The sequence below is a fragment of the Physcomitrium patens genome, chromosome 15 (genome assembly GCF_059467195.1).
Source record: "Physcomitrium patens ecotype Gransden chromosome 15, ASM5946719v1, whole genome shotgun sequence".
Classification (NCBI taxonomy): domain Eukaryota; kingdom Viridiplantae; phylum Streptophyta; class Bryopsida; order Funariales; family Funariaceae; genus Physcomitrium; species Physcomitrium patens.
Window position 1 is genome coordinate 4,229,433 of NC_143424.1, and position 24,032 is coordinate 4,253,464.

The 24,032-nt window shown below is 31.4% G+C and overlaps 2 protein-coding genes across 4 annotated transcripts; both read left to right on the forward strand.

The window, feature by feature from the left end:
* Positions 1-205: 205 nt before the first annotated feature.
* Positions 206-5,781, forward strand: LOC112292055 (putative xyloglucan endotransglucosylase/hydrolase protein 5). Of its 2 annotated transcripts, none has more exons than XM_024540157.3 (7): positions 206-456; positions 2,202-3,003; positions 3,450-3,550; positions 3,779-3,972; positions 4,153-4,318; positions 4,517-5,097; positions 5,537-5,781. In XM_024540157.3, the coding sequence occupies exons 2-6, from the start codon at positions 2,781-2,783 to the stop codon at positions 4,832-4,834; spliced, it is 1,002 nt and encodes a 333-aa protein (XP_024395925.1). In that variant the 5' UTR covers positions 206-456; positions 2,202-2,780; the 3' UTR covers positions 4,835-5,097; positions 5,537-5,781. The 2 variants fall into 2 exon arrangements, with proteins under 2 accessions (XP_024395925.1, XP_090112403.1); XM_090256277.1 differs by lacking the exon at positions 206-456 and adding an exon at positions 541-866.
* A 12,899-nt stretch (positions 5,782-18,680) lies between these two features.
* LOC112292258 (UDP-glucuronic acid decarboxylase 5) lies at positions 18,681-23,787 on the forward strand. 2 transcript variants are annotated; one of them, XM_090256278.1, is made up of 14 exons: positions 18,681-18,827; positions 19,742-19,835; positions 20,025-20,111; positions 20,458-20,545; positions 20,838-20,929; positions 21,287-21,351; positions 21,557-21,645; positions 21,765-21,842; positions 22,121-22,214; positions 22,298-22,364; positions 22,615-22,678; positions 22,826-22,866; positions 23,129-23,239; positions 23,460-23,787. In XM_090256278.1, exons 2-14 carry the CDS (start codon positions 19,764-19,766, stop codon positions 23,529-23,531), a joined length of 1,020 nt encoding a protein of 339 aa, XP_090112404.1. In that variant the 5' UTR covers positions 18,681-18,827; positions 19,742-19,763; the 3' UTR covers positions 23,532-23,787. The 2 variants fall into 2 exon arrangements, with proteins under 2 accessions (XP_090112404.1, XP_024396331.1); XM_024540563.3 differs by lacking the exon at positions 18,681-18,827 and adding an exon at positions 18,842-19,141.
* Positions 23,788-24,032: the final 245 nt, after the last annotated feature.

Here is a 24,032-nt window from a genome sequence, read left to right on the forward strand (position 1 = left end):
TCACGCGACCCCTCACGTCGGTTCCTGACTAGTCAGTTCTGGACGTGCGTCCGTATCGTTGACGACGTTCGTTCAGATGGGAGAGAGATCGTTCGTCTACGGCGAGGAAATAGGACACGGAGAGGGGCGTTCGTTGAAACCGGAGCCAGCGCATTGGCCTCAGCGGGCCACTCTGCATGTCTGGGGCATCGATTTGCACGCAGCCATCGCGTCTGTACAGTGAAGTTGTGAAGTCCTGGTGTCGCAGATCTGGTTATAGGCGATCGATGTTTGTCTACCCTGCCCTCCCCCGGTCAGTAAATAAGTTTCTTAAGTTCCGCCGGTTTATTGGTGACGGAATGCAATGGAGTCGCAGTAATCTCGGAGTAGGACCTTGAGAGCGATTTGAGCTGTTGAGCCTCGGGGTGGTCCCGTGCGGCTGCTGCTTGTCCTTACGATATCCTTTGTATCTGAGTGGTAAGTCGAAACAGAGCGTGCGCCAGTATCATCATAGAGTATAATACCATTTTGCTTGTAGTGTGTGTTTGTGTGTGTGTGTGTGTGTGTTCTCTGATGATCGAGTGCGCATGTGCGCTGGTTTAGTTAGCATTGTTCCTTGACGCCCTGATTTGTCGGCCATAGCTCTTCGCCAGGCGTCAAGGGGTTCTCCTGAGGCGAGCTTGTGTGCACTGCGTTCAGCATTGGGACTTCCTGTGTGTCGTTAAGATTATGGAGAGATTGGGACAGGCCGAGCAAGGAGTGGTGCTGATGCATTGTCGGCTGCGTGTTACCTGAGTGGTAAAATTCGAGGGGTTGTGTGAGGGAGTGTAGCATGTGCAGGAGCTTTCATTGTTTCGCGAGGCAATGCTGTTCGGGACCTGCATTAGGTAGGAAGATTTTGCTCCCGCAGCTATTTCGAACTCATTTCTCCAGCCTCGATCGATTACCTTGCTAATTTCCGCATTTCCAATCGATTTTGGGAGTTATTTATCTTTTTCTGGCCATCTCTCTGTCGTTTTTTGTGGTTAGTGTTGGCATAGATTAAAGTTGGTAGACTCTGGAGAATGAAATGTGTGTTTGCTTGTGCAAGCATTCCTAGGCGCATTTCATGATTAGAGTGCCGCCGGGACTGCTCACTACATGAGCTGTCCGTGCTCGTTTAGGATCACATCTTTTGAGATTGTTATTGAAAAGCGTAGAGCAGCAGTTGCGTTGGACCTAAATGTGAATTCTACGCTTTCAATAATCTATTTCGTCCTACTCTATAAATTTCTTTTTCCACCAAGCTCCGCTGTCGCTGGTCTACTTGGAATTTCGTCTTCTCTAGTACTTTTTTTCCTATTTTTTCTAAGCATGGAGCTCTCTCGCCATCTTTCGCGTGTTGAAATTTTTTTACTTCTTGGCATGTATTTATAGATCATCTGGAGCATCAGTATGCTAATGCACGGAACGATATGATCTCTACTATGCATGGCATGTTGCCCAGTGGAATAGCAGTTCCTTAGCATGTCTGGCACCACTCATCTCATCTTCAGAAAAAGTCTGAGCTTAAGATATGTCCTTATTTTTTAGTGCTGCCTATGGCCGATTTCGATATCATCTTTATTGGTTTTTACTTCCTCCGATTCTCAAGTGCATAGATTCTAATTCGTCTTAAATATTCTTTGGTATTTTTCAACGTTCAGCACTTCACCTGCGTGCTTGAGGAGCTGGTATCACTCTTTAAATCTCTTTAAGTTTCTGGAATTGTGGATCTCGATGTATTCTCCACAATGCTGTTCTTTCCCTTGTTGCGATCTGGCTCCTTATGTTGAAGAATTATAAGCTATTCTGCCTGTGTTCAATCAGAACTGAATCTGCATTTCTGGCATTCCCAGGGAAGACTATGTCCATGCTTAATTTTGGCTGTGCCATGAAATTCTTAACCATGGCTTTGTTTGATCTGTGCTTCCGCACCGAATTCTATTGTTTGTAAGGTGTAACTGTAAACAGTGTCGATGCGCACTTAACATTAAGTTCCATAAAACCAGACCATTGCAGAACTATTTGTAGAAGATTGCATTTTTATTTGATCCCTTCCAAGTTCAAATCGATTGTCATTTCCAGAAAAGAGTGTGTCCATGCGTCGTCTTCTTTGATTGACTTTTATTTCCGTCAAGAAATGCTCCATTCTTCAGTCGTTCAGTAGCAAGCTAAGACGTGGCACTTCTATTTCTAAACAGATATTTTTGGGTCTCGCTGGGCATCCTGGATTTAGAAGAACTCGGGTTATGACAGCGCCATCCTCCCCTGTCGCTGGCAAAGTCTGAATTCATTGCACTAAACTTTCCAAGATCAAGACCTTTCCAGGCGCATAGCTTTTCATCTTTTTAACTGGAGTCTGCCGTTACTTCGTTCATATCTCACAACCTCATTTCAGAATCCTGTCATCGCTGGATTTTCTGGACTTGTGTGTTTCTTAATGAAGGGCATCTTATCTCATCGTAAACTGCCATTGGTGGCGTCTCTACATTGTTGATACCAATAGGTTCATCTACAGTTGGGAAGCTACTCGACGCTACCAGATTTGGAGCAAGGGATCATGTGGCATCTGGTCTTCAGAACTCTGTGCCACCTCAATCTAGTTGGTGGACTCTACTGTGATGTTTCAATGTAACCTTGAGAGCAGGAGATTAAAAAACAGTGTCACATGTTTGGAGAGGAATTTGGTGGTATTGTGCTTCATTAGAAGCAGATCAAGAAACTGACTGCTTGCTTTTTGGAGCGGAATTTTTACCACTATATTTTAGACTCTTGTTAGCATGATGGCTAGGATGAGACCGCAGATACATGCTCTCTTGTGTGCGACAATGGTCTTCTTATTGGCGTGGGGAGTAGCGATGGGAATAGTGCCAGAAACGGGTCAGGTGGGCTCAAAGGGTCAACCAACGTTTGTTCGTCACTTTTGGTCCACCTCCGACAGACATCATTACAAGTTATCGGAGGATGGCGAGGGGGCTGAACTTGTTCTCGATCAAAGCTCAGGCAAGATATTGTGACTTTTTCTGTACGTTTTGTTTCGTACAGTTAGGGCTGTCTCAACGTGTCCAAACAGACCTTTCACATGTGAGGGATCTGATGAAATGCCTTGAATCCATCTATTAAGAGTCGCTGTTGCTGAAGAGTTTAGATTTTATGTTCGGGTCAATGATCTATGATATCCTCCTTTTGGGGATGTGTAAGAGTGACCACGAAGAATATTTCGTCCATGCATTGTCCTTCAAAGAACCGATTAAGAGTTGTTTAAGAAATGAAACGAAATGTGTTAAATGGTTAAACTATACTCTTCTCTAGCCTGGTGAAGGTCACTGGTGGTGATTCTGAAAAGATAGTGTCGTTATTGTGTCTCGTATCTCTCTTCCACTTAGTAATTGTGATAATTTGCGTCTCTAATCCGAGAAGAGTCTGACCCTCCCTGTTGTTTTCATCAGCTGCTGGTTTTGCCTCTAAGACGAGATACTTGTTTGGGCGTGTCAGTATTCAAATGAAGGTTCATCCAGGCGACTCGGCAGGCACTGTCAGTACATTTTATGTAAGGTCTCTTTCCCTACAGAGTGTGTATGTATGAGTTTATACCTGTAGTTCACTAGAACTATCATTTGCTATCTGCATTTTCAACAGGTCTGATCAGATCGGCTCATACTATCTTATTTCGTTAATTATCCTCTTACAAACCTTGGTGATGCTGCTGCAGCGAAGTACTTCAATTGTGTTGGTCAAGTGTACTCAAACTAACTTACACATTTGATTGCTCCGACAGACTTCCTCTTTGAGCGGAAAGCATGATGAACTTGACTTTGAGTTTCTTGGCAACGAACCTGGCAAACCATATGTACTGCAGACCAACGTGTACGCTTCAGGTATTGGTGACCGTGAGCAACGTATCAGACTCTGGTTTGATCCTACCGAGGATTTCCACACGTATGAGATCCACTGGAACAAAGAGATAGTCATGTAAGTGGACAACTGTTGCTTTTCAAATTTGTACTTTTACCCTTTTGTCCTTAGTTTTCCCCTTCCTCTCATTAGTACCTGATTGATTGTGAACCAAGAACAGTAACTCGCTTTTGTGGAGATAATCTGGGAGTTACTATGACTGTATGCCTACCGTTTCTAACATGTGCATCAATACAGTTTCATGGTGGATGACACTCCGATCAGAATCTACAAAAATAATGAAGATTTGGGTGTTCCATATCCTTCACGTCAGGCTATGAGCATTTTCGCAAGCTTGTGGAATGGGGAAGAATGGGCTACTCAGAATGGAGCCATCAAGTTAAATTGGAGCAATGCACCATTTGTATGGAAATGCTCTTCATTTTTTTGTACCTTGAAACATACTGGACAGATTTCTGCGTTTGTCTTTCTGTCTTGTATCATACAGTTGTATAAAGCTCTGTGAATTACTTTTGTAGCAATACTTGCATTGCTGTAAATTCATGATTCATCATTGCTGTAAATTTGCATTATCAGCTCTAACTATTGGTGCAACTCACAGGTAGCTGCTTACCGAGGCTATGAAGTTGAAGGATGTGAAGTACCATGGTACAAAGGGGATATTAAGTACTGCCAATCATCAAAAGTCGACTCTATGCTAAAGAGGGCCACTATTCATAATTTGACAACCAGGCAGCAAGCGCGGTTGCAGTGGGTGACCGAAAACCTCTTGGTGTACGACTACTGCAAAGACATTTACCGATACCCAACACCGCACCCTGAGTGTAGTCGCAATTCAGGACTTCAAATAATTGGTCCTCAGCCTCTGAAGCACCTAGATGGTTTGCAGGTTCTTGGTGGCTCTGGGACTTCTGAGTAGTTGAGATGTCTGATTGTAATGCTAGTGTACTTTATGAGAAAAACATGGTCTAAATGTAGGTCTGTTTCACATAATTGGCAATTGCCTAAAGATAAGGGTAGTGTACAAGAATACTGTAGGTTGGCTGGGACCCTTGGACACGGGTTAAGCATAATCGGTGATTCTGAGGCTGATAAAGGTGCTTGAGGACGCTGGAGTATGTGCGTTGCAGATCAATGTGGGCTCTCCTACAGTATCTTGATCAGAATATTTCCAGATTACAGGTATGAGCAAAACTCGGGTTGTCGTTTATTCGTCCATGCTAATTGGATAGAATACCTTGCTTTTGGTAATTTATTAGTTGTGTATACTTTATTAATTAGACCGATTGTATCTTGCATAATTTATGACATGGAACTTCTGTTGGACGGTATACCACGATAGGAACTCTATTACCAATACAGTAAAATGAACGTTGGCTGCACGTCGTCGTTGTCATATCGTACGTTGCTACCAATTTTATTTTAATAATTTATTTTATATTTTATATTTTCCACCAGCGGTATGTCATCAGGTTGATAAACAGAAAAAAAAAGACACCTTTCACTCTTCAATTTTAACATCATTTAATGAATCTGTGTCTAATCACGCAGGCGTGTCAAACCTTTGACTGCCTGGATTTGGCTTTTTTAACCTTTGACAGCCATGATTGCTACCTTGCAGGACTTCAACACAGACTATCAGCAGCAACATACCTTCCGTAGGCAAGGGCTCATTAATAATGGAGGATTGTTCACTGCGTCTATTTTGCACTACATATCTAGCATCTGCAAAATAATTTCGCTTCTAGATTAGTCAGAAAAATTACATTGTTAACACTTAGTCTTTGTAAAAACATATTTGTGACTACATTTTTTGGGGGTTACTAGTGCCCCTCTTAACATGGAAGATGACTTCGTTTTTGTTTCTGCCTGTGTGTCCTTGAAATCAGCCACAATGATTTACTGTCACATCCTAGTTCTTGATTTCTCAACTGTTGTGAACTCGTGAATGCTAGGCCAGTCTATGTTCAAGTTGCATGTCGAATTATCACCTGTCATCCTCTTTATCATCTGAAGTGACTTTTACATGTGCAGTAGCGAATCGTTCTCTATGTCAGTGATATGCGAGCCCGTTGCTCAGATTCTCGACTTCTTGGTTCGGAATAAGTCTAAAATCTGTTCAAATACGTTTTCACAGCTTCTATTTTTTAACAAAGTGAAATTACCGAAGTAAGCAAATTGTGATCTGAATGCATGAGGAGTGCCTCCCATGTGCAATACATGTCTTTCGCATGATTAAGGGATGACTTTTCTTACCTGACCTTGTATGTGAAAACGTCTTTGAAGTGAGACGGTGTTCAAAGATTGTCTAAAACTAGTTCTTTAGTTGTGGTAATACCTACATTATCGAGTACATGCTTCCTTGATAACTTTTAAATTTTCTACTATCAGCCTTGTGATTTTATTCTATTTTTTATATCTTCCTTACTTTAAGCTTCACCTGGTTTGCGTATTTTTTAATGCTTATATTAAAAAGTACCAACTAATAAATTCAGCCTTTTATTTTATTTTGTATTATTTTATAAATACCAACCTAGTTGGTCATAAGGTTGGTTGTTTACAATGATTATTGGAAAAAAATATATATATATATCACAACAAATTTACTGCAATAAAACTATATCATGTAGTTCATACTTATTATTAAAATAGACATGAAGAACTTAAATTATGTTTTGTTTTAAGTAGCATTTTAAAATATTTGATAGATAGTTTGTTAGATTTTTAACTTAAGTTTGTGAATTGCATGTGTTTTTGAATATTTCATAATAAATTATTAGTTATATATATATATATATATATATATATAAATTAATAACTTTAATATTTTTTTACTTAAGTTGATTTTCAAGGTAGATGAATGACATACTATAAAATACAATAATATAATAACTACTTTGTTTAAGAGCTTATCTTGATTTAATATTTTTAATTGTTGTCTTCAAAAAATCTTACTTAATAGTAGAGATACTTTAATAAGCGGCCAAAAGATTAAAAAGTGTGAGAAAAATAAGACATTAGATTAGAAACAATATTAAATACAAGACCAAAAATTATTGTTTCAAAAATTATATTACAAGGGTAAATTATTTTTTGTCTTATCTTTCTCTTTGTAGTGCCATTTAAGAATCAAGTGCTAAATTAATTACTTAAGAAGACAAATGTGTAAAATTATAATTTGTCCAAATGAAAAATTTAAGCAAGTTTGAAACTTCTTAATATGCCAAATGAAGATAGTAGCCTAACAGCCAAAGCTTTGGCTAAAAGAAGGTAATTTAAAGAGAATCTTAGTAAAAAAGTTGTCAAAGTAAAAGTTCAAAATTTTAAAACAGTATTAGATAAATAAATTATTAATAATAAGTATTGCCATTGAGATTTATATCCAAGATATGCATAATAATATAAATAAGTATCTATTTTTAGCTCAAATAAAAATAAAAAATATTTTATAAAATATTTATTTTTTTGCTTCTATTCTAAATTCTATTGATAATAATCTAATAGGTACTATTTATTTAAAGTTTGGATTAAATATTTTTTTTTGAAAAATCCTTATTTTATCTACAACATCTTGATCCTAAGAAAGCTTTTGGAAGAGATTTTAAGGAATATAGAATATTTTAAAAGTTATAAGAATCTTCTATAAAACTTCTAAAAGGTTAAATAATGTTCTTTATGATTATGGAAATTCTTTAGAAGACTATAGAAGATTTTTGAAGATCTATTAAAATTGCTATAAATATTAGAAAATCCTTGAAGGTTCATTAAATTTTAAAAGATATTATATCAAGTGCTTATAATAGTTAGTAAATCGAAGTTAATAAGAACAGATTGAAATATGTCAAGTAGATAATATCTTCCTTACAAAACTTCAAGGAAGTTTTCTAGATATGGATGACATATTTAAAATCTTATAGATATGCTTTGTAGCTATTGATGATTATCCTCTAAGCATTTTACTTTTAAGAAATTATGTTAGAAGCAATCTACAACTTAAGGCTTTAGCTACTAAGAAGATTTCACAAGACCTTGTTTATAGTTAGTAACTATGAAAGTAAGATCAAATCCATTGTTAATCTTGCTAATATTTTTATTGTATTCTAGTCTTCCTTCATGATTCTTTGGCTTTTTTTAAAACAAGAAGTAGCTATTCTAATATAATTTTTCATCTTACAATTTTTTCTTTTTTGTTTATTTTTTCTCTTTTAGCGATACAAAAATGTATTGTCTTCTCAAATTTATATTTAATTCTTTGTCCTTAACAATTTAAAAATACAACAACTTTGAAATGGTTATTTTTTTAAGAAGTCTATAAATTACACACTTTTTTAAAAAATATTTGTGTATTTTAAAGATTACAGATAATTTACATTATAAATTAGTATTCTATTCTTTAATGTTTATTTATTTTATTTAAAGATACTAGATTGTCTCTTTTTGTAGAAACATTTATTTGGTATTCAAAGTTAAGAATTATTTTCTTTTATTTTTATTTTGTTATTTTTAGTATTATTAATTTTAAATTCTAGATTAATTTAAATAGAAGAAAAAATAAAGTATAAATAATACCTATAAAAGAAGTAAAAATAAATTTGCATCCATTAGAGATCTTTACAATGTTTTTCATACTCTTTAAATTCAAATGTCACATATAAGAAATTTCAACCATAGAAGTACTTTTGCTATGTCTAGAGAAGAAGTGTATATTAAATTAATATTTAAGTCAAGATTTGTACAATTAAAGAAAAATAAGTGACTTTAAATTTTTTTGCTACTACAACTATTTGACAAAATAAGATAAAAAATTTGAGGATTTTTGCACCACATCAAGCTCTTTTAACAATTACGTCTTTTTTGATACCTTAATGTTATGACTTAAATATGATTTATATATACTCTTCTATCTAAAACTATGTTTTATTTTTAATGTAAGTAAAAAAATATATTCTTTAACTTTTTAAGTTTCATTTTTGATAATTTAAAAAAAAATCCATATGCTATGAATTTATTTTTAGATACAATAACTATATTTAAAAAGGTAATAAAAAAGAGTATCAATAATAAGATTAAATCTTCATGAGAAGAAACACATTTAATTACTATCTATTGATGCATGATTCCAATAAATTGCTTATAATATGGATTAAAAAAATAAGATTTTTATCAATTAATTTTGATATAGCTAACATCAAATATCTAATGTCAATTATATCAAAAATAGATTCATTAGAATAATTTATCACTTAAGCAATTGCATATAACAATCAATCCTTTAAAAAAGCACTAAGAACATAGATTTGATTCAAGAGAGAAAATAACTTCTAAGACTTTAGAAATCTATTAATTAAGATTATAACCTATTCAATATGATTTTATCTAATTCAAGATATTAACATTATAAATAATGATAAATTCCCTTATAAGTTATTTATAATTATGTTTATATTATAGAAAAAAGGTCTTTAAGTTCAACATTCTAGCATCAAACTAAATGGATTTAAGGCACAAAGCTTAAACTCAAATATGAAAAAATCAGAAAATAAAGTCATCAAGTTGCAATAAGAATCTTACAATTGGACAATTCTAAATATTGAGTATCATATACAAGTTTCGTTCTACTATTAGATCTTACACCTTATTTTTAACTTCTTATGATTATGAAAACTTTAAGTTGTGTATTTTCAGTTAAAGTATATTCAGAAATTAATGCTTAAGCTTTTTTAAGCACTTATTATAATAAAAATTAATACTTTCAAAGAAGATCCAACTTGCTCCAATGGATGTTATTGATGAACAAATACTACAATTTAAAGATGTTATTAAAAAAATCAAGTTGATAAAAGTGACATTTAGAAATCAAATATTAAAAATTATTTTTAGTATTATTTAATTTTCTTCAAATTCAATAATACTTGGATTTTTTTTAACTAGACTTATTTGATTTTGATGAATATTAGAAATAAGAAAATATAAGTTCAAGATATAAATATTATTAAGATGTAAAATTGTTAATTATTATACAAATTAATTGCTAAAAATTCTACATTACAATTGTAAAATTGATTTGTAAGAAGGTGTTTAACCAATAGTTAAATCAATTTGTAATTTTTTATAAAATAAAATTATTCTTGTGAAGAAACATATTTTAATTAAAATCTTACAAAGAATTTTATCTGAATTGCAAATGTCCTACAAGTGTGCAAATCTTTTTCATGAACTTAAAAGATGGATCTTTACAAATATATACAAATCATTATAGATTCGACAAATTGACCATCAAGAATTGTTACATTTTGCTTTTAAAATTAAACTTTCTTAATATTTTAGAAAAACCTAAAATCTATATTAAAATAGATCTATTATGAATATATAATATAATTTATACTAAAAAATAAAATAAAATAAATTAAATTAGGTGTAGCTATTTTAATATAATATCATACATTTTGGACTTCAAAATATTCTAGCCACTTTCTAATATTTGAATAAAAATGTACTTTTTGAATTTCTAGATAATTTTGTTGTACATTATTTGGATAATTTATTTATTTTTTATTTAATTAAAGAATATAAAAGTATATAAATAATATTTTTGTCTCGTTTAAAAAATAGTTTAAAATACAAGATTATATACTAAGATGAAAAAATATACAGTTTATACAACATAAGTGAAATCTTTGGCATAAATTATTTTAAATGATAACTTACAAATAGATTCTAAGAAAGTACAAAAAATTATAAATTAAATAATTACAAAAATTAAATTTGATATTTAATATTTTTTAAAATTATAAAATATTATAAAATATTTATTGATATTTTTATTAATTTATTTCTTTACATACATATTTAACCTCTAAATACAAATTGAAATAGAATAAAAGAATATTGAAAAAATATGAAGGTTTGAAATGGAATTTTATCTCAACTTATCTTTTATATTGCATAAAATGTTTCAAGCCATTTCTTATTTTTTTTAATAGTATCAAAATTTGTATTATATGTAATTTGATTTCAAACATATATAAATTATAGATTTTTTTATGTAATTATTTTTTGAAAAAAATATTTATTATAAGATCTATAATAATTATTTATTGTAAGAATAAATTTAAAAGAGGCTTTTTATTTAATTGTATTTTATATTAATCACAAGAATTTTGAATCATGTCATCACATATCTTAAATTTTCTCCAAAGTTTTTAAAATATTTTTTATTTTTTACAATTTACATTTAATATTACATATTTATTTTAGGAATTAAAAGGATTTATTGGATGTCTTGTCTAGATATTCTTATCTTGCACTAAAAAAAGAAGATAGTGGATATTATCTACAACAAAGTTTTTGTTTTATTACTTGAGAAATTGAATTTTTAAGCCATTGATAAAAAAAATTAGTTGACACTACTTTTCTTGATGAAATTTATTCAAATGTTTTTTTATAGATCTTCTTATTTGTAATTTTATAAATTTGATTTTAAGAATAATCTTCTTTATTTTGAAAGATATTTATATATTTTAAAAGATTAAACTTGATTATGTATACTTCAAGTAGGACATAACTTTCATATAGCATAACATTTTGGATAAAAATAAAAATAAAATTTAAGGTATTATTTTAAATATATTTTATAGCCTTAAATATAGAAATTTGTTTAAGAATTATTTTTAATCATAAAATTGAAGATAGTATTTTAAATATATTTTATAGCCTTAAATATAGAAATTTTTTTAAGAATTATTTTTAATCATATATATATATATATATATATATATATATATATATATATATTTTAAAGGCTAGATCATTGATTTTATATATTTTTTTAACTTTTGTTTATATGAAAGATATGAATTTAAATAAAAATTAAAGAAAATAAATTTATGTGCCAATAAAGATAGAAAGAAATAATGTAAAAAGAATTAGATTAAGAAAAAGACTTTTGTGGAATACAAAGAGACTAAAGACATGTCAATCAAAGAATAGAAAACAAGAAAGGCATCGATAAGACTAAAATGACTTCATTCTTGTCTTTATATATATACTAACTAGTAAAAAGGCTTTATAGAAGCCACTTACAAACTATAGATTTGTGGCCCGAGCATCAAGTTGTAGGTTACTTCTAATATGGCTTTTTAAAAAGAAAACAAAAAATTATAAAATAAAATACAATAGCCAAGTGGCATATCTTTAGGAATCTAAAAATCAATTTCATATCAAAGAAACATCTTTTAAATTTATTAAGGAAGAAAATATCCACCTAATATATTCTACTTACTTCTTTTTACTTATTTTTATTTTTATTTACTTAAGTAGTGTATGTAAGTGTTACAATCTATTTCAAATTATTCTTGGTTATTTGTTTTAATGGATTTCATTACAATCTTTTAATTTCAAATTTTTATGATTATTTTTGTAGTATTGGATTTTAAACCTTAAATGGCATATTTTATATCTTTTATAAAGGATTTTTATAAAATAACAATAATAATAAAAATAAAAATAAAAATAAAAACTACTATGTTCATTGATAATATTTATTGATATCATGGACTATTAAGAGATCATATATCTAATTGAGGACAAAAATATGTATCAAAGTTTTCAAAGACATTTTTTAACATAATCAAAGATAATATTAAATTATCTTTAATTTTTAGATTCAAATTAATAGAAAAAAATGTATAAATTAAAAAATTAGAATAATATTTATAATATACTATCAACTATCACTAAATTAGATAACTCTCTTGGTATTATTGAAATTTTTATATAATAATAGAATAAATTCTTCTATTCAACAAACTATATTTTTTCAAATTATAATAATCATCTATTATTTGACACTGTTGACTTTATAAAATTTGAATAATTAAGAGCAAATAATTTGGCACAAAGAATAATGTTTCTTATACAATAATAAAGATGTGATTAAAATATTCTTAAAAATAAAAAAATATTACACATATTCTTAAGAAAGAAAAAACTTTATTCAAAATTAATGATTAGATATAGTTTCTTTGTCATGATAACAAGACTATTCAATCTTAAAACAACTTAGATTCTTAAAGATTTGACTTCTTTATTATCTAATTATTTTTATGTAGTTGGTGATTAATTTCAATTAAAATTTTAAATAAATATTTATTATATAATCTATAATTCTATTATTAAATCTTATATTAAAATTATTTTACATACAAAAAATCGATTATTATTATTCTTTCTTGTTAAATTAGATAAAATGTAGGAATTTGAAGTGAAAAAAATCATGGAGTTAAGGCATTGCCAAAATAAATTAGAATATCTTATATGTTAGCATAGTTATAATATTAGTAAATGTACATGGAAACTATCTAAGAATCTTGTAATTGAGTCATTTTTTTTTTTTTTTTTTTTTTTTCATTATTAACATCAATAAAGAGTAAGTACTTACAATTAATATTAAGATGGTTTATATTGAGAAGAACCAAGTTTAGAAATCAAATTTTAAAATATTTTTTAACTTGGAGAAGAAATAGATTGTAGATTTATCTCAAGAATTGTTATCTTAATGTTCTTAAAAGATGTTTAAAGTTAAAGTTTTTTTATGTATTTGTAACACTAATTAATATATGATAATTGATAAAGTTTATAAAAAGAAATAATAAACAATGATTATTTAATTTAAAATATTAAAATAAAATAAAAAAATTTATATTAATAAATATTCTATTATATTAATATATCACTTTATTATAGCAATGCAAAAAAAATTAAATATAATTTATTAAACACAATAATAACATGTATAAAAAATAAAATAAAAACTCCATATTTTAATACATAAGAGATAAACTTATGTGTTATATATGCCTCTGAAATCATAAAGATATTACGTGTCTTGTCTAATTTTGTATGTGTAAATGTATACAAAAGTATGATGGTCTCAAAAGATTATCCTTAAAGTCAACTCTTAACTTTCTTGTGGTAATGCTTATATATATATATATATATATATATTTTTAATATATCATTTTTAAATTTTTAACATCAACTTCGTAATTTTATCATATTTTTTTTCATGTTTCGTACTAAGAAATAAAACTTCTATAAGATATTTATGTAATCTGTATTTTAAAAAATACCAATTAAAATTTATAATTAACACGTTTTTGATTTCATAAAATTAATTATTGACAAACAGTAATGATATTTATTACGTAGAAGTTGAATTACCAAAAGGATAACTTCATATCGAATTATACTCGCAATTTAACATTGGTGAGATATTTTAAAAATATCATCAAGTTTAACTTGAAATATTTATTTAAATTTATAAATCATAAAATACTTCAATTTAATTCATTAAAATTTTTATTATATTTTATTATATTATATGCATAAATCTATTATTTTTATTTTTAAAATTATTATGTCTAAATTTATAATTATTGAAATAAAGCTAATTATTGCCCTACAACAATCAAGTCAAGTATAAGATGAAAAAATGTTCAAAAACATGCTTCAAAGCATCTAAACATTGGGTTTCTTATTAAAAATATTGGTTTGGAATATATACATAACAGAGATTTTTTATTATAATAGTAACTAGAATATGTAGTCAAAATGTGTTTCAAAAATCAAAGACAAAAAATTGATATAAGGTTTACATTAAGCATCATGTTAAAGTATCTTGTATATAGTTTGATTTTGAATTTTTCATTTTCTGCATTATTCTTATAAAGAAGTTTTTGTATGTAGTTTTATACCACAATAGCTAACAAATGACTCTAAATTTGTTAAGAATCTAAATTTAAATTAAAACTCTTAATTAGATGCAATTTTTTTTGATATTTTATATATATATATATATATATATATATATATATATGATTTTCTTTCTATTTTTAAGAATATAAAACTTTAAAGAATATAAAACTAGTTATATAAGTATTCTATTGAAATTAAAAAAAGATATACCATGAATCAAGAAAACGTGATAATTAAATTATCTAAGAGCTTAATATATTCATATAAAACTTAAATTATTGTGCACAAGAAATTCTACTAATTTTAAGACTACAAAGATAAGTGACGAAACAACTAAGAAGTAAAATAAAAACAATAGATTAGATTTGAAATAACTCTTGATAAAATTTAAAAAACAAAGCAACTCCTCAATTGTTTTAAAACTTGTGTTAATGTGACAATGATATTTTTTGTCTAATCTCAATCCTCCCTCTTTTATTTATACTAAGGCAACTAAATTCTCTAAAAGTCTCCAGAAAAAATTGTCGAAATAATGGGGTACTCCAAATATAATATTAAAAAAAGGTATAAAAATATCTATAATTTGAAGTGATTTAAAATAATTAAAATAAGATGGTATATATATATATATATATATATATATATATAAAGAAAGAGAGAGAGATTCAAATATAAGTATCCAAGTTTTCAAATTTTATATTTGAAAAATAATCTAATAATTTTAATTAATTTTAATATAATTTTATTCATTCATCAAAATTTTATTTAACTTTCTAAAAATAATCGAATTTTATAAAATTGAAAAAAAGTATATATATATATATATATATATATATATATATATTGTCTATTGTAAATTTATTCTTATTTATTTTAAGACATAATTATCTTAATAAATCTAATAATATTTTTTATGTAATGTTTTTTAAAGTCTAATATGTCAAGTTATTGTATTATCTATTAGATTGTAATTATGTACTAAACACACACATACACACACACACCTACACACACACACCTACACACACACACCTACACACACACACACACACATATATATATATATATATATATATAATTTTTGTCTTTAAAACACAAATATAGATTCTAAAGTCTATCTTTAATGTTTAGTATATTTCTTTCTAAAGTATTATATATTATATCTTACTACTATTATCTAAAATGTTACATTATATGATATATATGTATATATAGTTATATCTAACATAGAATACATCAAGTAATTTTTATTTTGTTATATTAAAGATTTTAAATCTTCTATAATCATTTTAAAGCTCATATTAATTATTTTTTACTTCTATATAATTTATATTTTGATTTATTGAATTTATTTATTGAATTTAAATCTCATATTAATTTTTTTTATTGAATTATAATTTTTTATTTTTATTAATTTTATTTTATTATTAATATATCTTCTATTAGATGTATTAATATTACTAAAAATCCTCGCTTTTTTTTAGATTTAATTTATTAGAATAATTATTGTATTATTTTAATATTAAAATTGTAATTTTTAACATTATTAATTAATTTTGTATTAAAGTCTATTATTTATTTTTTTATTAAATTATACTGAATGTTTTTGAATTTATAATTTGAATAATACAATCATTTTATTTTATTTATTTATTTTATTTATCTTTGCACGTTTGTATGTTTTATTATGTTGACTATATTTGTTTGGTGTGATGGAATATATTTGTGTTGTTTTTGGCTTAATTTTTTACAATGTGGTTCTTTATGATCCATTATAGTAGTCAACAACCAACAGTAGTGACAGTGCTTGTGTATGTGGTAGCAACACTTCAAGGCAGCAATAGAAATTTTGTTAAACTAAGAATTGCTTGTTTAAATCAAACCTTCTTCTCTCACATAAAATTGAATTGCACATAGATAGAAAATTTTAACTTTACTATATAGTATATTTTTTTGGTTAGATGCTACAAATGTATACAAGTATTTTCTTTTCTTTTTTCTTTTTTCTTTTTTTCCTTATTTTACATTAAAATATTTTATTGGCATCCTTATCCATTATGAATGTCAAATTACAGACGTTAATAATTGTTTAAGCCTGTACGTATATAAAGTAGCATATCTTTGCTTTTTAAAAATGTTTTTTATTTTTATTTTTATTTTTTATCATTTAAAAAATATTCTTATATACTCTTAATTTTAGAATAAACACTATTGAAATCTATTATAATATATGTAATACTTGTATTTGTACAAATATGTGCTTTCTTCAAATGTCATCGAAACAAAAATACTTTGCAGGGACCAATCACATTTACATGTTGCATTTAATATTATTTTATCTCAATTTACAAAATCAAAGTGTTGTGCATAAAACAGCTTTTTTTCCATGCTGAAAATAAAGCAATTTTCACGTCTTGCTACATTTTTTTTGTTATTTAAAGAAGAGCATGTACAACATTTGAGTTTCTAAGACTGACAAACACTCAAACATTTTCTGTTTGTATCGGAACAGAACAGCGATTATGCTCCAAGTTCAAAGATGTCAATAACACTTGCACACATTTAAAAACAAACACTGTGCACTTAATGAGAAAAAGTTCCAACTAGTACAAGAGCAAAGAAATAGTAGGATGAGTACAAGAAAACAGGTGTAGAAGTGGACGTGGTCATGAAGAGTCAAAGGGGACCAGTTCTTAGAGACGACTCTGATTCGGGTTGACATTCTCTCCAGAGCAGGGATTTTGATATATAATTGACCATAATTTAGATATATAATTGATCATAATCACACACAAACCCACAAACAAAGACAGACAGAAAGATGAGTAAGTGCCGACGAATCTATAGGATTGGAAAGAGGGGATAAATCTGATGCGGAATCACATCTTTCTCAGCCCCGCCATAGCCAACTGCCATTGACATTGCCGTAGCAAGCAAGGTTAGTGTATGGGCTTCATTCACTCTTCCTCTTCCTTCTGCATTTCCTTGCTTTATTTTGCAGGAAACAAGCAAGTGGGACTGTATGATATGCGTAGGACTACAGCAGCAGTGCGTTGGAAACTGGGTCCACGCTTATGCTTGCGCGGAGGATCAGCTGAATACGAGCTGCGTCATGCTCACGGCGTGGTCAAACGCTGCTCTTGGTGTGGCAAGAAGAAGTGGGAAATAAATATGAAAAAAAAAAAAAAAAAAAAAAAAGAGAGAGAGAGGGAGAGGATAAAACAATGACCTTCAACAAGCACAGCGTGTGTGTGGGTAGTACAATGCTGGCGATAAATGCATGGTTTGGAGGGAAATGCACTTCGGAGATGCTTACTAATGTACATCCCAGCTCCTTGCCTCTACCTCACCCCTCATTTGTCCTGAAAATGCTCGTGTTTATAGGGGATTACAAGAGTGGGTTATTGCTGTTGTCTTTCTTTCTTCATTTTACAAAGATAGATGGGTAAATTCTAGACCTAATAGTGGACCTCTTTTTTTCTTTTTCTTTTTTCTTTATTTTCAATTGGGTTGATACAAGGTCATTTGTATCGACAATCAACAATCAATCTGGACACTGAGTAGGATGAATATTTTAAATTGATGCTCGTAGAAATGGAAAATTTGGGCAAGTCTGAATTTTTTCTTAAGGTACCCACTTCAGTTGGTAATCCAAGGAAAGGTAGAGCAAGAGAAAATGGTTTTAGAAATAATTGCATGATGTAACATGAAGCTAACAACTTCACTTAAACTCAAACCCATATTATAGAAACCATGCGAAAGAACCTATGTGTTGTATGATTAACAACCAAGATGTAGAAATATTTACTTAAGAAAGATTTTTCTCTATTACCCAGGGCAATGGATGCGCAGAATTACTAGTTCAACTACACGGATAATGATCATCTACTTCAGTTAGGTATTCATCTCAAGAATAATGAGGTGGTTTATTTTTAACCCCATTAGACACGAGAATGTGTTTTCGTAGATAACACACACTTCTATTCATCTCAGAGGACGCATGATCCCCAAGGTATCATTCTGAACCAGAGATCTGGTTGAATGAAAGCACTTGTTCTGGTGTAGTAGCCGCTTGTAGGGGGCAGCATGACAATTGGAGCCCTGCGGAGAGGCCATGGAGCTCGTCATATATAGATAGCATTGCTTCACCTGCAAAGGTACTCGAAGGAAAAGACCCTTTAGCTTGGAGCTGCTTCCAACGTCAATGCCAGATCTGTCAGTGCAACAGCACCCATCTCCCCCATCTCCCAGTCGCCGCCCCCACCGATACCCACTCCAGATTGTCATATTTGTTGCTGCGTAGAGCACCGATTGTTGGGGCGATAGATTGGTGTTGGATTTTATTAGGGTTTATGTTGTTCTGGTGAGATTTTAGTGTTTTCGTTGGAGGTGGGGAAGGTTCTGCTGCTTGAGCCGAAAGCCAACTTGTGATACACACACACTTCTTCTACTTTTTCTTTTTTGATTCGAGGTGAGTGTGAGTTCCGGAGTTGTGAGCAGCGATCTTGTGTGTGGGTAGAATGATGGATGATTTCTCTTTTTACATGGGCTTTGTAATGCTGTTGTCGGGGCTCATGAGATGGGATGCCGCGGATTTAGTTTAGAATTTCTCTTGGAGCTGGGTGTGTGTGAATTTGTTTCAGTGTATATGTACGTAGTGGATCACGTGAGGTGGAGGTGTTGAAAATGTGATGGAACAGTCTTGCTGTTGCGCATCGGGCCCTTCTTAAATCAGGGGGGCCATTCCATGCTAATTTAATTGGAGGAAGCGTTCTTGATCTGTGCTGTTTTTCATTTGGTGTCGAGTTCTCTCTTGTTCTTTTCTCCATTCACGCTGGATTGTTCTTCTCTCGTGCCTCGTGCGTAGCACTATGGCCATGCTACAATTTCCCACGGGACACTTCCTTTTATTTAAAGAAAAGTGCCCACTTAGAAAAGATATATGAACTGCGTTTTTGAACAATCGCTTTAGATTCAAAATTGTCTGTCAATTTTGCAGTTAAGAGACCTGAAACGACCAATCGACACTCAGCAGTATTTTTTACTTCTTTTTGTTTGACTATGGTTTCAGGGAGAACTTGGGGTTTGACGATATGGCAGGTAATGTAGATTCTGCAAAGGCACCGCCTGCTCCTTCACCTCTGCGCATGTCCAAATTTACAACGGTAAGCACGCAAATCAATTCTTGGCCAGACCTAATTGGTGGAAGTTATGTAGTCCAGGTTTAAAACGGTGGTTGTGATTCATCGTAAACTGTTATTACTACCTCCAGCTTTAACTGCTTTTTTAGAAGTTGTGCATCGTCGTGACTCAGTCTTGTTGATTTAAATATTTGAGGTATTTTTCCGTTTCAGGCGAAGATGAGGATCTTGATCACAGGAGGAGCTGGATTCATCGGGTCTCACTTGGTCGACAGGCTCATGGAAGAGGGCACAAACGAAGTACTGCCTCCTTTCTTGATCAATGCTGGAGATTTCAACTAAGTGCAGTAACTAATCTCGCAATTTCTTTGGCAATAACAACAAAGGATATATTAGTGACACAGTTTTTTTCTGTTTTACGTGTTTGTTGTTGGTTTCTTAATGAAACCTGAGGAGCAGTGAGGAAAACCTTAAGCAACCCACACTCCTAACGTGTCATTAGTAGTTAGTGGAGTGTTGTGTCGTTCACTTTCTTTGAACAAATATTCACATCTTCAGGTTGTGCTTGTGCTCCCACTTGTGCCAAACATGAGTATTCTTGGATGTTTGTGTCTCACAAGTTATCCAATTCCTGTTTTTTGTGTAGGTTATCGTTGCTGACAACTTCTTCTCAGGGTCAAAGGAAAACTTAAAAAAATGGATCGGTCATCCAGATTTTGAGCTCATTCGACATGGTTCGTGATCACCACCTTATTTTCTTATTTCATAATCCAAACTATATATATTTTCAGCTCACAAATTTCCTTGTGAGTTTGAGTTCAAATTGAACTAGTTAACCATTTTAACACTCCCTGATTGTTTATTATGTAGAGACATCATAGTTTATGGTCAAATGAAGAGATCCAATACTCGCGTCATCAGTTTGAAATTAAAGTTAAATCTGCAGTGTATTGAACATGCTATTTTATGTTGGTGGGAAGTAAACATCTTAGCTGATTTTGTGTATTTTATCCCTCATATCTGCAGATGTGACAGAGACATTATTTGTTGAAGTAGACCAGATTTATCATCTGGCTTGTCCTGCTTCACCCATTTTCTACAAGTACAATGCCGTGAAGGTAAACTGTCAAACTCTACCAAGAGCATTCGTCCTGTGTAGACCGTTTTTGGGAAACTAAAGCGTGTCATTTCATTTTTTTAACGTCTTCCCAGGATGACATTGGTAGTACATAACGTACGCCACTTTAATCTTGTAAAAGGTGTAATTGTAGTTATAGTTACTTTTCAACGATCTATCTTATTATTTGCAGAGCGTGCGAACACACACACAGAGACACACACACACACACACATTATATATATATATATATATATATATATATATATAAGAATCCTTGAGCGTTTGTAGAGTGAAGAGATATGTGCGTTTCAGTTTCAGATTGGTTTGAAATTTGGTTTGAAACTTCATTTTGCAGACCATCAAGACAAATGTGATTGGTACGCTCAACATGCTTGGACTCGCTAAACGAGTTGGTGCAAGGTGCAAAATTCTTTGTATATCTTGCTCTTTAATTTCTCTTGTCACCAGGAAACTGGCAGCTGGACTTACGATTTCATGTTATGTATACTGCAAGTAGCTCCCTATCCACTTAATCGGTTTGGACCGAGAAGCTGTGACATCTCTAGTAATAAGTATCTATGTAGCTCTCATCCGATGATTAACCTTGGTTGCTTTATGGAGGCAGGATTCTTCTCACGTCTACCTCTGAAGTTTATGGAGATCCTTTGGAGCATCCTCAGACAGAGGAATACTGGGGAAACGTAAACCCAATTGGTAAATCCAACTCACGTTACACGCTTGGTGCACCATCACGCTCTGTGCAGTTTCTGAACTCTGATACACAATCATTCTACACAAAATATTACCTTAACGTTGCTTCTTGTCTTGTGTAGGAGTAAGAAGCTGCTATGACGAGGGAAAGCGTGTTGCTGAGACTCTTATGTTTGACTACCATAGGCAGCATGGCGTTGGTATATACATTCCTCGTGTTGTATCTTTTCTAAGTTAACACGCTCTACGCTTTTATGTCGGTCCAATGTGTACTAGAAGCGTAAAATATTTAAACCTGGCAAATTCTTGTCATGCACTCTTGCTATGATTGTTGAACGTGTTAAAGTATTGTATCGATAAAAGTTGACGAAAAAAATAAAGGATGCGATGAAATGTAGCTCTGAGTGTAGTAGCATCACTGAATTCCAAGAAGCTTGGATCTTGGTCATAATCTCTGCTTTGCTATTCGTGGTGGCAGAAATCCGTGTAGCACGAATTTTTAACACCTATGGGCCTCGCATGAATATCGACGATGGGCGAGTAGTCAGCAATTTTATTGCTCAAGCATTAAGGTACTGGTCCTCAAGGTCTCAAAATTCAATATTTCCTTAACTTAATGAACTCAACACATTTGACATGATGTACGGGTGTGTAGAGGGGAGACGATGACGGTGCAGGCTCCAGGCACTCAAACTCGTAGTTTTTGCTACGTCTCTGATATGGTACATCCTGATCCCCTTTATGAATCATCATGCAATTATTGGTGGAGAGTCCGGATGCCTAGCATATCTCACAGTAGCGGTGTTCGAAAAAGGAATTAGAATTGATTGAGCTGTGGGGATTTGGTTATGTCAGACTCTTGAGATAGATGCAAAGACTGTCGATTGTAGAGGTGGCCCTTTCACCACCCAGGGGAAACAAATTTCACATTTTTACAAAATTGTAATCCCAACATGTTTGCCGTGCGTGCAGGTAGATGGTTTGTACCGGCTTATGAATGGAGACCATACTGGGCCTATCAATATCGGCAACCCAGGTGCTTTTCTCATCTTCGCGTGTTTAACTCATACGTACGCTTCAATGAAAAGCGACCAAGGTGCTATAGCTCCTGTTACGGCTTTATCTGTTGTTGCTCGGTGATGAACTATGTTTTTCTCACTTGTGGTCACTTCGAATAAAACAGGGGAGTTCACCATGTTGGAGCTTGCTGGCTTAGTCAAGGAGGTAACATTCAAAACCTAAACCTCACAAAGTCCAATTTTTAAAAGATATTTACAGAGATCAATTTATGGTTTAAAATAATCATGTTTGTTTTGCGCAATTTAATTTTGATGCCATCGAAAAGTATACCCAGATGGTTAAGTTGTCTTTAATACTGCATCTTTGTATTCATGGCAGCTTTGTAGATTTTCTATTTTCTCTTCTGTAGAGAAGAGTGCTACCATTTAAGACTGTTGATGTCTGAATTTGGTTGATCAAATTGCAGCTGATCGAGCCTTCTGCGGAGACTAAAATCGTTGAGAACACTCCCGATGATCCTCGTAAGCGGAAACCAGACATCACTAAGGCTACTAAGCTTCTTGGGTGGGACCCTAAGGTTTGCGTCTCTTTCTCATATCGTCACCTGAAGTACCGTTTTAATGTTCGAAACATTTTGATTTAGAGTCATTTGCGTGTTGATTTTTTCGAGTATTTTCCCACCCAATTATATGGGAATTCTATCCCTCCATTCTTTACCACATACTTGAGCAATGATACCCAAGAAGCTGATAGTGAAATGCGCATATCAGTAATTTAATTAAGTTTTTACATGTTAGGTGACACTGCGTGAGGGCCTGCCTTTGATGGCAGCAGATTTTAAGGAGAGACTGACGGGCTTGAAGGCATGAGAGAGGAGAGCAAGGAATGGCGTTGATGGGGGTGAAAGGGGAGAACCACTCACAAACACTACATTGAATTTTTCTCATTATTTTTTGGCCACGTTATTCTAGGTCTTTTTTGAGTTTAGTGGTGAGTTGAGACAAATATTTGCTGCTTGTGGCTGGCTGCTTGAATCTATCTGGCAAGGCATTCAAATGTGCGCATCAGCAACCTGTACTTGTGCTCAGAATAATTTAGTCCTGCAAATATCATCGTTTTAAATAATGTAAGTGTAATGCTGTCATTGTCTGAGATTGGTTTATCTTACAATCATCTTTACGTTTCGATCCTTTTGCACTATTAAACCCCAAATTCCGAAATGGGTACAGAGATAATTTGGCACAGTTTCTTTCTGACAAGCTTTATTAACGGTAGTCGTAATCAAAGCAATACATGAGGCTGACGTTGTACTCTTTCGCCAGACCTGCCCTTACAACAATTCTGTCTCGTTTTATTTGTCTTCATTGTGC